A 21212-nucleotide genomic window follows, 5' to 3' on the forward strand; every position below is an offset into this window, starting at 1 on the left:
CTGCCCACCCCCATCCTCTTGCAATGCATGGGTCATATTGGTTGGAAAGTTCATTTGCACTCCTTATTATATCCTCAGTGTATGTATCAGTGCAGGGATCCAACTTAAGCAATATGCACAGTAGCATTGACTACCGGTAGGTTTTGTTTTCTCTGCAAGGCCAGATTATGCTGATTGTGTATGGTTCAGTAAAGCAGACAGGTTACACTATCTGTATATGGTTCAGTAAGCAGACAGATTTCCATACATGGCACTTAGAGGTGAGAAAAAAGAAAATCAGACATGAGAGTTTTTAAACATTTTAATTCAGCACTCTTTCCTTATTTTTTGCACAGTGTGGAGCGTAGACCCTTTAACATTTCACTACATGTTCATGTAAATAAAGCACTTGAACTTGAGAGAGTCTCTTGTGAAAAGTCCCTTTAATGCGCTGCGGCGTCAGTCCATGGCTCATCTCAGGGAGTCGCTCTCTCCATGTGTAAAGACCCAGGATGAATGACTTCAGTGAGAGTGTAAAGCAACTCAGACTGGGTTGGAAGGGAGGAAGATTATAGTGATTTGGGACGGGGGATAACCGGCTGTGTTACACACAGGAAGTCTTCAGTGTGCCTCATTCAGTCTGCTCGAGTGATGTGACCTGAGAGAGAGAGATAGAGAGAGGGGGAGAGAGTGAGAGAGGGAGAGAGAGAAGAGAGAGAGAGAAAGGGAGAGATAGAGAGAGAGAGAGAGAGAGAGAGAGAGAGAGAGAGAGAAGAAGAGAGAGAGAGAGGGAGAGAGAGCACAGGGGGCCATGAAGTCGGGGCTGCAGGAGTATAAATAGAGCATGCTGATCTCCTGACTCTTTTTTAGGTAATGGTCCTTGTCCTTAAATTACATTTGTTTATTGAAAGGAGTTGAAATAGGAGTTGGTCTTGGTGCTGTAGGAATTGTGTAATTGGTGTAGTCTAGTCAGTGATCACTCTCTCTGTCTCTCAATCTCTCTTTTTTTTTTTGCTGAGGAATCTTAGAAACTCTGAGCGATAGACCAGTGCCAGATGTGCTCTTTGCTTCCTGTGTTAAGATATGATACTGGGGACCTTTTTGCCTCCACGGTTGACTCTGTGGATGTTGATGTCAGGGAGTCGTTAGTGTAATCAGTGCAGTCTCTCTGTGACATTGGTTGATTTGATTTTCCCATTTTCTCCCCATTTGGTTTCGTCCGTGAGAAAATCCACGGCCGGAAAATGAGATTTTCACACATGGCGGGAAAGAAGCCAGCTGTTGAAGCTGGAGCCTCGTCTGTTCGCAGTGCTCTCTGACGGGAACATGCGCACGAAACACACTCTATGTCTGTCTGTCGCTGTATCGCACTGTAGAAGTCCATCTATAATTAGCAGAGAGTTATGAACCTGACCATCTTGCTTTTCACTCTACTGATGGCAGCGGATGGATGGAAGAAAATAACAGATGTGCATTTGTATATATACTGGTATCTGTTTGAGTTTGTGTGCACACTCGTGTGTGTGTGTGTGTGTGTGTGTGTGTGTGTGTGTGTGTGTGTGTGTGTGTGTGTGTGTGTGTGTGCGTGTGCGTGTGCGTGTGTGTGTGTGTGTGTGCCTTCTCTCAGGAATTAGCTGCAGTGTGCACAGCATCAGCTTAGAATAATGGACTTAAATCAACCCCCACCAGCAGCACACATATATACACCAGTCTTTCGCTCTGTCAGTCTGCGTGATTGGCCTCTGTGGGATTCTAATGAACGCTGCCTCCTAATGGCACTTACCTTGATGATGTTGGCAAGCAGGGCGTGACTCAGCGATATTTAATTAAAGCCTCTTGCCGGTATGACAGCCAGTGTCTACCACCCATGGCTCACTGGCAGTCTGATGTTGAACAACTTCAGGCAGAGAAGTTAAGTCAGAAAGAGAGAGAGCTGCATCAGCATACTGATGGTATGGCTCGCTCAGCTATATTTAGGCCACTAAACACCCACACAAACACACACACACAAGCTCTGAGAAACACACACACACACACATCCAAGCAGGCAAACGGAGACCCATCACCGCTACCACCACACCACACTCCGACCTGCACTTCCTTTGACCCCGCGGGCCTGTCTGCGAGTTCCTATGATGCTGTTGACAAAGACCAGCACCCACAGCACCTCTTCCTCTGGGCCCAGAGGACCGGAGCCAGGTGCATTACTGTGCCATCATGGTGAATAAGCGTCAGACTATCTACACCCACATGGCGGATATTATGGAGGAAGACATTTGATTAAAATAATGCATCACTTATGCTTATAATTAGGGGTGTAACCTTATGTGTATTCGGTACAGGACATTCGGTTTGGTTTCGACTTCCTCGTTTCAGTACGCCCTGTGACCTAAACCATTACTGTCAGAATAGTCTATTTATGTCTAACATTACTACTCCACGTGCGGAACTGACATTTTAGAGAGTGCATTTTACCTGGAAGGTTTTGGTTGTGCACCAGTTTATCAGCTGCAGCATGCTAGTTGGTTTAGTCTGGTTTATGGGGTTAGAATAGTTTTAAAATTCACAAATAAATGTCACGTTATTCACAAATGTAAATGCAGTTATATTTATTTACAGACAAACGAATATGCATTTACAGACAGCTTGCCATTTGTGAACATCCCTGCATTCATTAGTGGATTTTTGACACTTTCCTGATGCAGCTTGATTCCTAAAGAATTTCTTTTCTAAAGGACAGATGTCTCTTACAATTTCAGCCAAACACATGAACGTACACATGAAGTCGAGGGCCTAATTGAATGTGACCACACTTCGTACATCTGCATTGTGTTGTTATATGGACTACTACACTATAACAGACGTAGTACAACTGATTATACAAAGTATAGAGTTGGGGGAGGTCCAAAAGTCTGAGACCGTACAATTTTATATTTTAATAATATATTTCCGCACTTGTTATGTTTTCCCTGCTGTACTGAAAACATACCAAACGGTGACCCCAAAACCAAGGTACATGCCAAGCTGAATTTTTTGTACAGTTACACCCCTTGTTGAAATCCAGATATATAATACATATATAAAGGGTGCTTTGTAACATCTAAAACATACAGTGCATAGAGATGTTATTGCATAGGTTGTGCAAATACGGAGGTAGCTAGCAGTCAAATAAAAGCCTTATTTGATCAGGACATTATTGCTGGAAATGTAATACTTAGCATTCCTCTCAGCTGAAACACTGTGGCTTATTATTAATGTCATATGATATTAGATGAAATGGATGAGAGGCAGCACATTAGTTTCCTGGAGGAAACCACAGAATGAAGATGCAGAGTGTCCATTCCCTATAAGCATGGAAGCTGACCTTTTTAACTCCTCTACTGTATGCAGCGCCGTCTGATTTCCAATGCAAGCTCTTTTGTCTGTCAAAGGACAAAAATCAGCTGTGAAACTCCCAGGGTTGTGCATACTAGCGAGACTGTGGAGACTGTGCCCTCTCTCATATGCACAGACCCATAACTATCAGATTTTACCCCCCCCACCCCCGGGCTTGCTGCAAAAAAATATTCTTTTCAGGCTGCGTTTTTCTTTCTTGTCTGCGAAGCATCTGTGGGCAATTGGCTTTCTATTTTCATACAGTGCATGCCAACAGAGGAAGCTCTTATGCTAAACTCGCAGCTTGAGAGGAGTTCATAATAAGCTGCATTGTCCAAAATGGGGCTTTCACAGACCAAGGCGATGAACCACCCAGCAAAGACAAAAGGTCCTTCCACCAAGCAGCGTGTCAAGCAGACTGGGAGCGAGTCTGACTGCAAATGGGAATGTTCTTTCCCTCTTGATAGGATCACCGGCCTCTCCCATCAAGCAAATGAACCAAGACCGGTGGAGCGACGCAATTACCAACCGATCAGGAGTGTTCTACACCAGCCTCGGGGCTTGTGGGAGGTTGCCTGACTCGTTCGAGATTTAGGGAGGCAAGTTGAATGGAAGGATTTTCTTTTTTCCTGTGAAGGAAGAAATTAAATAAATAACAGTAGGGTGAAATTGCAGTATCCTGTTAATTGGATGTGATGGGCTTACCAGGGAGGATTAGTGGCATGCTGATGAAATCTGTTTACATAGCTGTGACTCTGTGTCAATCCTTACCATCAGGCTCTTGACGTGACAAAGCAGGATAGTTCCACCAATGCCTTGTGTTTGGACTGTCCAGAGTGATCTGGTATTGACTGAGAGGCATGAGGTATTAACTACGAATTAAGTAACAGCGTTCAAACATTTACCATTTTGAGTTGTTTGCAGGCAGCCTTAAAATGGTAAATCCTCACTGAGATTTGTCCTCTGATGCTCCGGCAAAGGTCCCGTATAAGATGCGTTGCCTGTGTGTCCATGTTGACAATTAGAAACTTGGATCCATGAGGCTTACTGGGAGATTAGTGCTGGGTTTACATCTGCCCTGAGCCCGGCCACGTCTGCAAGACAGGGCCAGCTCCCTGGCCATTGACTTCATTCTCACAGACTCTAATCAGCCTGATCTTATTAAGGATTCTCCATAAAGAGGATTCTGTTGGTGCTGTTTGTGTGTTCAAGAGAGACTAAGGAGACTTGCGTGGCTCACGTTTGCATCGGCCCTGATGTCGCCTAATGGCGATGTTGGTGATGCAGCTCAGTCATGCAGCCCAGCCTGGTGCCATATGTGTGAGTGTGTGTGTGTGTGTGTGTGTGTGTGTGTGTGTGTGTGTGTGTGTGTGTGTGTGTGTGTGTGTGTGTTAAATGGTGCCAGTTGGCGAGATCTCTCCCCTGTCTCCACAGGCAACCCTTCGTGACAGATCATAACATCTCCAGTGCTCTTTCTCTTGGCCTACTGTCACCAGCCTCATCGCTTTGGAAAAAAAATCCTTCAGACAGACAGTTTCCAGAATGCTCTGTCTGCTCATAGTATGCGTGCTCTTTGAAGTGAGCGGCGGCGAAGAATGAGAAACGTATTTCTGAAAAATTATTTTATGGGAGAAATATGAAATACATTCTATGGAACGTCTCGGAAATTTACGACCTGGAATGGTTGTCTGTTCGTGCCATAGCAGTGGATGGCCCGCCCACTGCTCCGCCCAAACATCATGGAGATCCCACTGAAACCCAGATGCCCAAATAGGTCTCCAGCGCTTTCTCTTACAGCCAGTGACTGTCAGATGAGCTCAACATGCCACTCTCAATTAACTGGCTAACGTCGCTGCAGCCGAGTGGTTTTTGGGAAAAGTAGACCCAGATCAGATAGCCCACACATCGAGCCCCGTGGTGTCCCGCTGGGAGACGCTCCAGGCATGGTTGGCTCTGGAAACTATGCAAATGGAGATCACATGTTGTCGGAGCATGCGGTGGGGGCCCTGACGCCGTGGCCCACTTCAAAACGCCGAAGCGTCTGACTTCCGCCAGACAAAGAGCCGCTTGTTGGCCGATCCAATTGAACGGGGGGCTCAGAGCCATGCGCACCTCCCTCACACACAATATGCTCAGACCTCTCTCGCTCTCTTTCTTTTGCTGGGTGTCTTTTCTTTCATCCCTCCATCCTTCTCTGCAGGCTGTCTGGCTCTGACTGGTGCCTGCACCTTGTGAGGACCATTTTTAAAAGAGCTACGCTTATCAACTGCAGGTGCTATTTTTGTATGCAGATAATAATTCTTTGATTCCATCTGAAGCCTGCAAGCTCACATAAATGATAACGGGGGCTTGCTTTAAATATATGTTGTGCTTTATATATTTATTGACGCATGGTACATATGCTGTAGTATGTCATTTTCATTTGCAATGCATTCGAGACAGCAGACAGATTTATTTCTTCAGCGCTCTGTTGGAGTTACTTTTGACAGAAGTTAGATGTCTATGTGCAGTTCATAATGTTGTTCACTACACTGAGTTATCATTTAGTGTGTAACTTAATCAAAAACCAGAGTATAAAATCCACCGTCACTGGTGATTTTAGAGCAGAGCAAATCTCTTTGGCAGAGGCCATAAATATTTCCCTTTGAGTAGATTCTCCAAGATCGAGTTCCTTTAACATCATGTGATTTCTATGATTGACACAAAAAGAAAGACGACTTAACCTTGAAATATATACATACGTCTCAGCGTTTTTTTCCCTCTCAAGATCCCAACCACTCAAGGATCATAAATTACTTCCATGTGTTCAGTGACAGATAACCCGCGTCATTCAAGGCAGAGCTAAATTCTATTGAGATGAAGAGAATGGCTTTGATCAAAAATAACCGTTCACCTGTTTCATCTTGACAGGTCAGTCTCTTGACTCTATTAGATTGTAGATTGTAGACGATATGGACTAAAATGTTATCACAGTATCTTCAGCTAGATTGACGGTATCGGTATTATACACTTAATACTATTTTATCTTTCCAGTAGCACAAGCATTAAAATCATGCCTTTCAAACGTTTTTATTTTAAAAAAAGATACATTTCAAAGATCAACCAAGATTAAGGTCTGACATTTTTTTATTTTTTATTATACATTGTAAACATGAAACATGGCTTGAAGAGTTTCTCTAAGAGTGTTTTTACACCTTAAAATCCAGAACAAGATCTGACCCAAGGTTAGTGTTTTTGTTACACTGTAAACATTTGATACAGTTGGTTTTGGCTTCACATTGCAATTTTGCAGCGCACTAAAGAACTTTGCATGACATACCTACTTCCTGTTGACATCACCAGCGTGGGCTGCGTCATAAAAAGGAAAACTGACCCTCTCACGTGTCCATCTGTTTCCTCATGGCATCGTGCACCCTTATGAGAAGTCAACATAATGGGCATTAGCCCTCAAAGTTCGAAGACATAGTTTTAATCTACTGTGTAGGGATGTGTAGGGGAGTGTCACCTACCGGTGTTTGCTAGGCATTTTGTTGTGCTTTCCATGCTTTACAAATTTCCACCAGTGGCCAAAAATATTGTACATCAGTTCCATTAATCTTATTAAAACCGATTTCACACAGTTGCTGGTATCGACCTCATTTGGTAATTGTACGCAAGAGATTTAAGCAGACTACCGGTTACTGATGTGGAATTCCCTGACAGACAAAACTCAGGGAAATCCAGAAGCTTTTTTTCATGCTCTTAAAAAATATGCCGGTATTGATGGTATGACAAAATTCATGGGATGGCACAACTATAATACTGAAATACTGCTAACCCCTCTTAGAGTGGTGTCAAATCATTCCACCAAGGGTCCAACAAGCCTCTTTACTCTATAACCTGGGTACACGCCAAGACAGTAAAGAGTATTCACAATCCTTAATAGCTTTTTTGGCTTTCTTCCTCTCATCGTCACAGCGAGTGTAAGAACGCTTTGATGTTTGCTTGTTGTTGGTATTGATATGCATTGAGTATGACAACATTCCTTTGAGGATTTTAGTTTTGTAGACCGTGTGCCGTCTGCGGGGATTGAGAAAGAAACCTTTTGTTTTGCGGGAAAAACAAGCACGGCCTGAGTGTGATTACAGACTTCTCGGTTCATCCTCGACGGGGTCGATTAAGTCAGCTGAAAGAGAAGGCTGCTCTATTTACCAATAACCTTTTGCGTGACGGCAGGCATCTCACGAAGCAGACCGGTGGATTTATTTCATAGATCGGTCGTTTAATGAACTCGAGTAAACGCTCATTATCAGCTGTCACGCTCCTGATGGAGGGTGATGGATGCGGCGTGGAGCTCCTGCCAAAGACTTGCCCCCGCCCCTGGAGCCTGGCTACCGCCATATGGGGATATGAAAAACAACGGCACACGTGTTGCACTCATCTGGACAACCGTCGCAAAAGGATGGAGTGGATGAGGGTGTCTGTGAAGGCAAGGTGTGACCCCGGTGGAACTGTCCCCCGTCCCCTGAGTCAGTGTTTGAGTTGTTCAGTGTCTGTCTTGGCATAGCGCGTGCGCTAATTCAAAACCAGGCTCCAGAGGAGACGAATGGGCTGAAATGATGCAGAGCGGCGCTGGCTGCCTGGTGGTATGAGAGGTATTTCCCCAGCATCCGTGCGGAACGCCGTGCCCAGACTGTGTGCCCAGACTAGCAAGCAGCCATGCATGAAAATCTGAGGTGATTTTTATACACTTTGCATTTGGTAATGACAGCAGACACACACAGACAGAGACACACACACACATACTGACACATATACACACATCTATATTTCAGCCTGCCAACATTTTGATGCTAAAAGGCAGTCTTTCTTTGTTTTTTATTTATTCTATTCATTTCACATGGGTCTTCATTTCCGCAGATGGCTGACTTGCTGTGTCATTGTCTGTCCTTATGTAACATTGTTACCTTTTCCAGAGCAAACAGCATCGGTGCCTCAGACTCCCAAAGGCATTCCAGCCCAGCATGAAAGCTGTTCCTCCTGATTTACTTCGAAAAAGACCACAAAAAAACCTCTCCTGAAACAACAGCCACTACAGCACTGAAAAACTTATCTTTTTGAAGGCTTATCTTTTTGAACGTTTCACAGGGGGACTCCTAATTGCTCTCTGTTGGATGAAACTTTGCTAATGAGACTCAACACACACTTAACACACTCAACACTCAACAATTAAAACAGCAGCAAAAGCAGCAGACAGATGGGAGGCCCAACAGTTGCAAAAAGATTAAGAAAGAGGAGTAGAAAAAAAAGCAGAGGTCGATAATGATAGCCGTTTGGCAGGGGACCTCCTGTTGATGTCACGCTGGGCGGCCTCCAGATCAGATGCCTGCGGTCACGGCGTATCGGACTGTCCGCCCGTTCCCCTCTGAAGAACAACAGGCCTTTTTGGTAAATCCCGCCTCACACACCCGAATTTCAACCTGAACTCCACAGAACTCGTGGAGTTCATGGAAAAGTTCTGTGTTTAATTCATTTGAGGAGGCGGTTATCGAGCACCCCGGGAGGTCATCATGTGTTTATCACCAACTCAGCAGAGACGTTAAGGATAAAGGTCTTCATTCAAGATGGTACTGACTCATGAAGTGATACAATTCCTCCACAAAGAGACTGTTAGTCACTATAAACAAATGTTAAAACAGGAGAAATTCACTGGTGAATCACTGGTCCTCCTGAAGAGGTACTCCGTGTGTGGACACTCCTTATGATACCTTGTGCTGCTGAAGCTACTGATGAAACTGGGAGATTTTGGACACAGTAGATCTGACTCAGGGACAGAGCTGGTGTATTAGTTTATGCGAGTGGTTGTCCTGTGCCACTCAAATGTGGTTCCTTCCTTTCTCAGTAAGAGTATTTATTATAATCAGTTTATTTATTTGTCTGCCCTAGCAGCATGGTGCATTGTGTGTGTGTGTGTGTGTGTGTGTGTGTGTGTGTGTGTGTGTGTGTGTGTGTGTGTGTGTGTGTGCCATAGTCTCAAAGCACAGGGATGCAGCCACACGGCTTGCAGGAAGGAAGTGACTGTCAAGTGAGGTCATCCATCACAGAGCAGTCTGTGGCCCCCAACACAGACACACACACACACACACACACACATGTGTGCACACACACACACACACACACACACACTCCACACCCTGTCCCTGAGCCCCTGCCCTGTCCACGTGAGACTTAGCATCCAACAGCAACATCTGGCCTGAGTCAAAATACCGACCTTGTTCTCTGTACACACACACACACACACACACACACACACACACACACACTTATTCACACACTTATTCACACACACACACCCTGTCTGTGTCTGTCATGCACACAGCCAGACGCATTCTCTCCCATGCACACACACACATATGTACCTTTCAGACATACTCTCACACAGAGACAAGCATTACCCCTCTCCCTCAGTGTCTAAGAATCTTAAGCTCTTTTTCTTGAAAAAAAAACACTGATTTTATAATCCATAAGGGGTTTTCTGTAATTTTTTTGTAAAGTTTCAGTATTTACTGTCCTTTTATCATTTAGTTTCTTGCATAAACAATGAAGATGAACAAAGACGCAGCTGTTATGATATGGTCTTCTGGTGTTTGGGATGAATCATACTTATTCCCACTTCGTACTTAAAAACAAATAATTCGCTGTGAGGGCATGACGGCAGTTTGTAAGCATCTAGGCAGTTTAATTTCTTGCAGGTTTCTATAATAGCACTTTGTTTTCAATAGAGCGATTGTTTCACAAGTTATTTAGTGTGGGAGAGTGTCGTAGGAAGTGTTGGTTAACACAATAAAAAATGATGGTCCACTGTTATGTTGAGAGAAGGGTGAAGACAGAGAGGGAGAGCGAGAGAGAACCAGTGCGAGAAAGAAAAAGAGAATGTTTGTCAGAATGTGTGGAATGTGAAGGCAAATTAAAGTGGTGAGCTTGACTGACCATACACACGTCATACCTCACACAGTCGAGAGGCAGGACGGTACAAGGAAACAATGGGGAAAAGATCCAGGGTACTCCATTGTTGGACAGTGCTAAAGATCAACAGAGGATCTTTGTTAGGTGAAAATTCACCCTAGTTACCTCAGGACTCTGGAGCTGCATATAAGTATATTTATTAGACAAACAACAACAACAACAATTGCAATCGGGCTATTATATTAAACACATCGCACAAGGTTTATATAGACAGAAGTTTAGCGTTCAGCAGGGAAAACCACATGGTGGATTTCTGACGTCCGAGGCAAGGATGGAAGTTTTGCACAAGATTGGAAGAAGCACAGTTCGACCCTTCTTATCACCTCTGGTCTAAACATGCTCTTGTACATATGCAGACTAAGTGGCACCTAATAATCTAAGTTACAGACACACACACAGAAACACAGAAAAGCCATGTTCCTGCTTTCATAAGCACATGATTCATACAAGGAATATATTAATACAAGGCACTTGATTCATATATTCTTAAGTCATTAATAGTGCATGGAAATTATCTCCATCAATCTTTGTGCAGTATTTTTGCTTGCTCAACCCACATTCCAGAACCAAGGATGATACTGAAAGGTTCAGATATGTATATGTGTGTGTATGTATGTGTGTGTGTAATAATAATAATTGCGATGGCAGTAACAACTGGAGAAGTCAGCAGTCTTAAGCTCCATGTTGAAAACCAAGCTGACCTTGGGAAGATTTCCAACAAAAAAGTCACACAGGTGAGGAAGCAAAACTTGGCTAGAGAAGGCTGGAGGACTATGCATGTCTGTCTCACAGAAAGGGGTGGGCCTCTTTTCCTCAAGAGTTTCCACCAGGAATTTCTGTCCAGTTAATTTTTCAGCAACAGTCACCCCCTTGGTAAAAATGGTGAAACTGTTTGGAACCTCTCTCAGTTCATGTCGGTTGAAAGTCCCACCTCCCCCTCCAGACCAATTTGTTTGTGTGTCCTCCACACCTCACCACAGATATGTGTTCAGCACTGTACCAAACACCCCCTCACTGTCCGAGCCTCAGCGGCTTTGAACAAAACATGGAAACTAAACCCAACCCCAAAGGTCAGGAGCTTAGCGGAGCCGTACAGGTCTTGCTGGAAGAGTGCGTCTAACCACACCACACTGGTGGGAAAGTTCAAAATAACTTCAGTCTTGTCCACACAGCATCTCCCAGGCGGCTATCTACTGTGGTAAACCACTCTTTGAGTGTTTGAAAAGTGCTAAAACCTGCCATTATCGCTTGGAAAGAGAGAGAGAGAGAGAGAGAAGGAAGAGTGTTTCATCAGCCATGATGTGCGTGGCACACATCTGACAGGAAACGTGTCATGTGTTTCACAGCACAGAGGATTAGAGTTGGTCTGCCCTCCAATCCCCTAAATCTGGTTGTCAAAACAAAAACTGACAGGGAGAAATCAGAGGGATGCGCATGGAATTCATTTGCTTGGATATCGGTGTGGCATCGTGTCAAATTCCATTTGAGCATGAAGGAGAACAATGGCCATCCCTTTTGTATTTGCTGGAAAAGCGGATTCCGTTTTCCCAGTGTTTTGGGCCCGCAAGTTGGCCAGGAGGCTAAAATCACAGGTTTGGGGAGCAAATGTCGCTGGAGGATGTGGTGGGACGACTGCAGTAGGATGCTATTTAGAGGATCGTGTTTACATTCTCGAAAACAAAAAAGGACACTGGGTTCCTGTTTCACCACAAAACGGGTCTTTACATCAAAGCAGGTTTCGTGCAGGGTTTTTGTCTATTTTTTTGTCTGCTTTCGACCATATTCCATTATGCTCGGGAGAAGAGGCAAACCCGAGGTGCAGTCTGTGTTGAATGGAGCGTGGATTGTTGGGCTTGGCCGGGGCGCTTGAACCATCATCTACTGAATCGAGCGACCTCGCTAATGACCCTGCTGTTGCCGACGCCGCCGGAAAAGAGCCAAAAAAAGAGCCACTACAATTTTGGGTTCCACCACCAAAATCATCAGGTTTCAAAAATGAAACAGGCCTTGCGAAACGACCCGCCCACAGGCTTTGATTCTGGGCTGTGGCTATCTGAAGGAATTCCTTACCAGAAGCCTTCCCCCCATACAGATTTCTCGTCCCGTAAATGAGCAGCTTTCCTTCCGGCGTGCTCGAGGATAGAGCTCTTCCCCTGGGCAAACGGCAGCTGCAGTCCGCAGCATGATGGCGGAGGAGAACAAAAATTGATGAGGATCCAAAAGAAGCCATGCACACTCTAATAACATCCTGAAGCTCTTGGCCTGGGCACACACATACACACACACACATACACTCACCCACACACACACACACACACACACCCACACACACATACCCACACACACATACACACACACACACATACACCCACACACACACACACACACACCCACACACACACACACACATACATACACACACACAGACAGCCACTCTCTCTTTCTCACTCTCCGAGCTTGCTTGATAAGAGAGAGGCTTTTTATCTCTCTGCATGCCACATTCATTCTGCTTGTGGCATTTGCTCCCACACATTACAGAAGGTGTTGGAACACCTCCAGCAGGGGATTTTAATCCTCACAAGGCCTCACAACCTGACATACAGGCAGATGGTACCATCCAGGTTTTTACCAAATACAAAGGACTTGTATCACTTCCATCTTACCAGTACTAAGGAATTGAGGCTTTCTCCCTTTATACAGGTGTAAAAACAAATCATTATTTCTGCCTGGGAATGCATTTTTGTACATGTAGTTTCCAGAATTAGTTCTCTTCACTGGACCTTGATGTGAACACATACAGCCATTTAGTGTGTTCAGATTCCAATGTAATCACACCATTGTACAGATTCATTCAGACAGCTGTCATTAGTATCCAGTCAAACACTGACTGACATTAACTGCAGGCTCTGGTGCTTGCTACTGTCTGTTTAATAATGCAGTAGCTATTAGCTAAATTAGCTGTCTTTGTGTAAGTACAACTGGCGGTTCAGTGATTTATGTGTCTGTTGGGCTTTAAGGGAGTGTGCTTGATTGATGTGGGACAGTCTTCACACTTGTCCCTCCCTGACAGACGGCAATTGTTCTTGGTTTATAATCTCACAGTATATTCCTAGCTTTCACTGCCAGTGTGCAGTTTGTTTTGGGCCCCCTGGTAAAAGGACCGCATAAGATCATTACTGGCAATGCCACAGTTCTGACATAACAAACTTGAGCGTAAAGCTACCTATGAACAACTTTCTCAACCCGTTCTTTTTCTGGACACATTTCTGTGAAACCCACGTAACAGTGCAAGCCCTGAGGCCATTTAATCTTTAGCGAGTGAGTCACTCATCCCCCGGTGCAGCCAGCTTTGATCCCCGCCGTCTGGAGCCGACAGTGGCCCTTGGGTCCTCCGCTGTTAGCCACAATTAAACTCTGGCCATGGAGGGGCCACTCCTCTCCAAACACGGCCCATATGGCTTTGTAGTGAATCATGGCAAAGGATGGCCTTCAACGTGAGCAGAATGGAATGACAGGGGAACTGTGGGGCCCAGTTTCCCCTCTCTCTCTCTCTCTCTCTCTCTCTCTCTCTATATATATATATATCTCTCTCTATATCTCTCTCTCTCTCTATCTCTCTCTCTCTCTCCATGTGTCCATCCCAGCACTGATCTAGAATCAGCCTGGTGAAAACGTTGCAGTAATCCATCTGAACAGATTTGGCACACATACTGATCCCAACTGTGTTGGCAGACCTGTAAATCAATGATACGTTACCTGTGTATGGTCAGATCACACATCCCATTAAAAGAGCAGCCTGGAGATGAGAGATTTTGATCCAGTCCATAACTATTTATCCATCTCTATAGTACACCCATAGCTATTTATCCATCTCTATAGTACATTCTCAATGCAGTCCATAACTATTTATCCATCTCTATAGACAGTACATTCTCACTGGAAATATGTGCTGCTCTACTTGATTGACTTAATCTGCATGCTGTATGTCCATATATTTTATATTGAGTGAGATGGTGAGAGCCTAAGGCTCTTCTCTTAGGGCTTGAAGAAGGACTTCTTTTGGAAGAAGAGTGTCCTCTGGTGGCCCAAATAGACATGCACTTCAAGAACCAGCCTTTAGTCTTAGGTCACACCTTCCTAGTAGTGACATCTACATGCCTTAGATATTACCAGCAATGGGGACATACTGTGTGTATGTGTATATACGTATATATTTATTATACGGCTCTTCAGAATTTTCCAAAAAGTTCCGTTGATTTGAATGGGCCACCCCAACGTTCGCAGGTCTGATATTTCTTGATATTCACGGATGCGAAAAGATATTGACCGCTGTCATTGGCAACGGATTTTGTGCTTCTAATTCACATCTTTCATCATTCTGCAAGTAGTCCGGTCATTTAACGTAACAGACTCATTGTAATTTGAAGTCAGCAAGTAATGGGTTGCTACGCAACACCTGAAACTTAAAAGTTCTATTTGCTTGAATAACTAATTTTTCTTAGCGAAAATCACAAAACGGCAACAAAATCATTAAGAAGAGGTATTTTGGAGGAATGTCTTCTGTCGTTTTTGGCAAGTAACCGTATAATAAGCGGGATAATGTATTGTCCGGCGGTCATTATCCAAAAATAAATCCCTTCAGTACGAAACAAGACCCTCCGCTGCGCGCCGTGGTCCTGTTCGTCCCGTCGGGATTTATTTTTGGATAATGACCGCCGGACAATACATTATCCCATACATATATCATATATATGTGTTTGGACTAGGAATGAGCAAACATTTGTTGTTTCTAGTGTGACCAGTGATGTAAAAAATGATGGAAGGCATGTAAGCAGATTAGTTGCCATATCTTAATGCTCTTTAACAGAAGCACAGCCATGTTTATTTCTTGCTGAGATGGTGTGTGGAGTGTGTGGTGTTGGCCAGTCAGTGTTGTGGGGCAACATACAGATGGATGTTGAGATTATCTCAGAGGACTGGTATTATGCGTACAGCTTTGTGTGTGTGTGTGTGTGTGTGTGTGTGTGTGTGTGTGTGTGTGTTTGTGTTTGTTTAGCCTTGATATAGTAAACTCATCTGGCAGCATTGTGCTGCGGGGCTGATGCTCCGACTGTGACTGTGTGTGGAAGAGAGCTGATAGAAGTTAGGGATTAGGTCAGAGAGGAGATCTTATCTTATTAACAGTTGGGATCATAGCATGTTTCGTGTGCGCATGTCATGTATGTTTGTATACATTAAATGCCCCCCCCCCTCTTATTTTTCCCTCTCTTCTTCTGTCTCTCCCTTCCCCTCCGATTCTATCTCTATCTCCCTATTTTTTCTTTATCTCTTTGACTTTGACCCTCTCCATCCATCTCTCTGCCTCTCCATTTATATCTATCTCTCTTACTTCCTGCGTCTCTCTTCCTCTCTCTATTCTCACTCTCTCCCTCTCCCTCCCCGTCTCTCTCTCTCTGTGCAGCTGGCAGGCGAGGGGTGGCTGAGTGGTCATGGCTGAGCCGGAGCAGCCGGAGAGAAGCGGCAGCAGCAGCCTGCAGAGGAAGAAGCCCCCCTGGCTCAAGCTGGACATCCCCGACACACAGCTCTCCCTGGACGAGCCCCCGGCCTTTGTGCAGCCGGTGAAACGAGGGGCTTTCTCGCGTAGTGCTAGTATGCCAGCAGAGCACACTCACCATGGTTACCCAGCCTACGAACCTGCTGACCCCAGGCGACCTCCGCTGCAGCGCCAGGCCTCAATTACACAGACCATCAAAAGGTAGGAGTATACACACACACACACATACACACACACACACACACACACACACACGCACGCATGGGCACACACATACAGCAAACTCATTGATATGATATCTACCCCATAAAACACACTAACTGGTTGTGTCTCAGATAACTCAGATTAAGTTAACATTAAACGCAGATACTGCACACCTCCTTTGCTCCAGGGAAAAGTTCACCATGAATGTAAATACTTGCCTGATCTTTCCACCCTCATGCTCATAGAACCTTTAATTGTGTTTCTTTTTCTGTTTGACTGAACAGGAGTAAGATAGTCCTGTGTTTTATTATAGAGCACATGTCTTTTTCTATGCTTTTCCAGTGAAAATTCCATTCTTGTGAAAGATAACTCATGAGTGGCTGGACCGATTAGCAAATATTTTATGGGTGACCACTGACATGAGCCTTAATAGATAATGTCAGAATTTTCAATTGTGGATGCACTGTCTCTGATCCCTCTGATTACAGTCTCTGTAAGGCAGTCAGCTATCTCCACTTTTCTTACAGTAAGATAATTTGGCCATTTAATTGGCCTCCTGCTCCCTGGAAAAGGAATTTCTTTCATGCAGTGACACAATGCTGTCTTGTTAATTTGTCTCAAATCCCCTCGGGCAGCAGCCTCTGCTCAGACTCAGCCAAGAGCACAAGGCTAACATGGAGTTAGCACTGAGTTCCCCAGCGCTTTGCTTTTTGGGCTTGATGCTTGTGACCCCTACATGATCTAATGAATGATGCTATGAGTACATGAATAACACCTCGGTTTAGACTCAGTTTGGCATCCACAGGACTTGTAAAGATCCTAGAGAGATCCCCTATTGGCTGCTTCTGTGGCCACTGCTGCATGTAGCTGTAGACATTCAGCCTGCTGCTTGTACTGCCACCACAGAGCATGTAGTTCTATCATGAGTCTCATTGGTCATATGAAAACCAATGAATGAGGTGTGTCCATGTGTTGCATTTTGGGAATACTGATGGACTGATGTCTGCTGTAGTGGCCACCTGTCCTCACTGACTCACCAGCATGTGCTAATGACTGTTCTAATCTGTGTCTGTTCTAATCTGTGCTGTCCTCATCTGCCTCTTTCTGTGCTGTTTCCTATCCTTGCACTGCTAACTTGGCACACTGTGATTGGACACATAGGAGCTGTTTACTTCAGTTTTAAACTTTTATTAACTTTTGAACTTTTATCTTGTTAACACTTCTCTGACACTAATGTCCTTTTCCAGCTGAGCTGACTGTACTTTCTCTTTTCTTCTTATTTCCCCCTGTTCCATTTATTTTCCTTTTCTTTTCCTTTTCTGCTTTTCTGTCTCTTCCTGCTGCTTGTCCTTCCTTCTGACACCACCACTTTTCCCAACCCCTCACCACCACTCATGCCCAGTGAGAAAAGGGTTCGCTTTGAGCGGGTCAACACTGTGCCCATGAAAGGCCAGCGGGCCACCCGCTACCCATCACGGAGACGCCAGTCCCTGCCCAAAATCGTCCTCAGGTACCGTAGACGTAACAGAGCACCATGACCCTCCATCACTCCAAGGGAAGGGAATGGGAGGACATTGCCTTAGACTGCACTTACAAATGATTCACCTAAAGACATAACTTAAAGGTGCAGTCCGCAATTCTAATTTAGTACACTTTTTGTCAAATTCAGCTAATTGCTCCTGGCTCTATCAATGGGAAACAAGCATAGTGGCTCAGACTAAGCCATTAGCAATCCAGCCAATCAATATATTGCTTCAGAAGCACAGCAGGAAGCGATGTAGTTTAATTGGCTACTGAGCTCAAATATCAACAACATTCCGCCTGAATTGTGGACTGTATCTTTAAAGACAGGTTATGTCAGGGTCAAATATGAGGTTGAGATGATGCAATTTCTTTTTAGTAGGGCCATCTGAAGTGTGTGGGATTGTAGCACAGAGAAGTCACATGCAATTACTTTTCAGTTATGCCTTTTCAGTAGTTCTTTACAATCAGTTCTCTACAATTCCTATTTCGTACGTAAGGTTAGCAGTTGCACTTTATTGTTAGAGCACAAGATTAAACTAAATAAGAAAGGCGGCAGCCTAAAGATTAACTTTGAATTTTGAATTCCCTTGTTGCTGTGTGAAATATTTCCTGTGTGAGGATGTGTGAGGATTATTTAAAAGTCACCATAATCCCATACAAGTCCATTGGATGCAGAACTCTAAAGATATGGGCTGGCAAAGTCATACTGGGTCAAAACGATCTGGGCAGTGTGCCATGCCTGTATTATATAAAGGTGTTTAATCACCATCCATACACACTGTGGTTGGCATCAGTTGACCTCAATAACAGGAGAGTACGAGTTGTAGTTTGAAAACCACGGCCACCCATTTACCCAAAGACCTCGTGTTAAGGCACTAAATAAGAACACGCCCTGTCATTTTTCTTCTTGTGTCTCTTCAATAGAGTGTGTTGGAGCGCACACACACACGCACACACACACACACACACACACACACACAGACACACACAAATTAATGCTGGCTGGCTCTTTAACTGCTATTCAGTACATACAGTACACGGAGGCCTCTGTGCCACATCAAAGACTCTCCACCTTTCATGGGGTTCCCCTTGTGTTTGGAGGCAGTCATCATATGATGCATCAGGTCTTTAGTTCTTACCATGCGCTTGACATCAAAGGAACATCTGAGCAATTTCATGTCAGTGTAGAAGCTTCAGATTCATGTTCAGGTCAGTTCAGTGTAACAGTTTACAACAGTAGTCTCAATTTACAACAGTAGTCTGAATTGCAGCAGCACTAACAGTGGCAGTGTAGATGAAAAAAGTGTTTTTCTGTCCTTTCCCTGGTATTGCTTCTGGTGGCTTCTTAATGTAAACTCAGAGGGCTATGGTTTCCTGGGAAAGTCTCACATGTGTATATTTCATCTTACAGAAGGCCAACAACGTGTCGAAATAGGTTTCACAGACTCTGCATTTGTCACGTAACAATGTCTGTTCATTTCTCACATATAATCTCATGATGATAAAAAAGTTTTCAGTTGCTTTTAGACAAATGGTTGAAAGAAAATCATTTGAGTCGGAATGCCATTATGATTCCTTATGTTCCTGTATCTCTGGCATGTTGATTGCTGGAGCCCCAGCTATCTTACTCCACTCTATTAATAGTCACGAGTGAAGCGTGCAGTCACATGTCACGTTCTGAAGATAGCTATTCGAGAGCCTGCAAAACACAGGTTATCCCATTATAACACATGAACGGGAACAGAGGCACTCACTCGTACAGTGACCCCCCCACAGCAAGCCCCCATGTCAGCAGGCAGTAACGGTTAACTAACGGTTAGCTGCCAGACGAGATGCACTGAAAGTGAGCTCCATAACCTGATAAGGCCTATAGAGGAAGACGGCACATTCTCAAAGGATTTCAGAGCTGATTGAGTAGAGCCACCCCACCCGTTGAATGGCAGCCATGTTAATATTTGCTTCCTAAATTGCATGTAATTACAGGGTCTCCGTATCCTTCCCTGAGGGCAAGTCTGGCGCAGTGTAAGGGGAGGAAAGGAATGTGAGGGAATATTGGGATATTTCTTCTCAGCTCCTGAAGTCCCTGCCGCTGTGTACATTGGGAATGATGAGTGAGCATTTGGACTATAGGCGAGGTTTCATGTTCAGGCACATCCCTTCACTTGGCCTCTCTTCCACATGTGTTCATGTGCACCTTTTTTTCTTCTCTCTCTCTCTCCCTCTCCCTCCCTCTTTCTTGTGTGTCATCTGGTATGTACGAGGGTGTTTACACACACTCTTCAAACAAGTCCATGAGGAGGAACGGCTGTTTAGCAGCAAAAGCAGCAGAGAGAGAGGGAGAGAGAGAGAGAGGGAGAGAGAGAGAGAGAGAGAGAGAGAACGAAAGAGAGGGAAGACAGGGAAAAAGAGACAGAGGGGGAGGATAGGAGACAGAACACAGAATAAGAGGCGAAGGAGGAGAAGACGAACTAGTTTACTCCAGAGATCAATGCCGCTCTGATCAGCAAGATCTTTAAAGAGAGAACAGCTCCTGAGGGAATAAACTCAGGCGTCTTTTTTATCTCGTCGGAGTTTATCCTCTTTGCTTGTAGCCCCCCCCCCCTAAAGGTACATGAATGGGGGTTATCGGGCGGTAGGCTCAGGGCATTATGTTTGAGGGAGACCGGCCCTTTGTGACTCACTGCAGGCATGACCTTCTCAGCCTCCTGGGATGAATTTGACAGGTAGGTTTTTCACTGCGCTGCGTTCTCATTTCTTCATTTCTTAGAAGCATCTCAAAGGAGGAGAGCTGAACCAGCATCAAGTGTCAGCTGTTCCGCCAGCCTAGTGAGGTGAATCGTCTAGAGGCGAATCATCAAGCAGATCTTAGACGGGTACTTTGGGACGTGGACTGCTTGTTGTAGTTGTTTATGCACATTATTGTCAAGCAGGATTGGTGTGAAGCAGGATTCTAACAGGTTGCGTTGCAATGTGGTACAGCAAGTTCAAGTTTTATTTTTTAAATCAGGTGAGTGGATGTTTGATTTCTCCTGTTGTGCTAATGAATTAATCTTCCCTTAATTCATCTTCCCTTGATTAATCTTCCCTTTGTAAATTCAGTGCATTCAGGCTTTCATTCCATTTCATTACTTCTGAAGGAGTGACTGAGTACTGAAACTGGGATTGGATAATTATGTGGCTTTTCTTTATGAGTGAGCTGTTTGAGTTGTCAGTTGTTGAATGATTTCTGGTACTGTAAAGAGGTGGGGTGGGAAGGCAGTGATAGGTCAGATGCCTGGAGGGTGTTTTAAACATGGTAGAGCCAGCCTGCACTAGATTGCACTAACTACATTCTGCAGATCAAAGGTTTAGATGTTGCTGAATGGGTGTTGGTGTTTATCATTGTCAGAGACATTTTTGGTGTTAATGTATTTGGGGTTTGTTTCCACTCCATATCAAAATGTGTTTATATGCTTAGATTTAGATTTAGATTTTAGTTTGAAGTATTGGGTCTCACCCTGTTGATTGACGTCTCTCTATGCACTTTTATGGAAGTTTTGTGAGGCTAGCCTGGATTTTCTAAGGGCTCATA

At 44.4% G+C, this 21212-nt stretch overlaps 1 protein-coding gene across 3 annotated transcripts in view; it reads left to right on the plus strand.

Moving 5' to 3' along the window:
• rhbdf1b (rhomboid 5 homolog 1b (Drosophila)) overlaps positions 1-21212 on the plus strand; it is a 38046-nt gene that overhangs the window by 4826 nt on the left and 12008 nt on the right. The window contains exon 2 of one of the 3 annotated variants that reach the window (XM_012838883.3): positions 15821-16114. In XM_012838883.3, coding sequence (XP_012694337.2) covers positions 15849-16114 — 266 coding nt within the window. In that variant the 5' untranslated portion in view covers positions 15821-15848. Of the gene's footprint in view, positions 1-15820; positions 16115-18976; positions 20649-21212 lie in introns of those variants that run through there. The other 2 variants (XM_031560862.2, XM_031560863.2) reach the window with 2 other exon arrangements.

This window comes from Clupea harengus, chromosome 23 (assembly GCF_900700415.2).
Source record: "Clupea harengus chromosome 23, Ch_v2.0.2, whole genome shotgun sequence".
NCBI lineage: Eukaryota > Metazoa > Chordata > Actinopteri > Clupeiformes > Clupeidae > Clupea > Clupea harengus.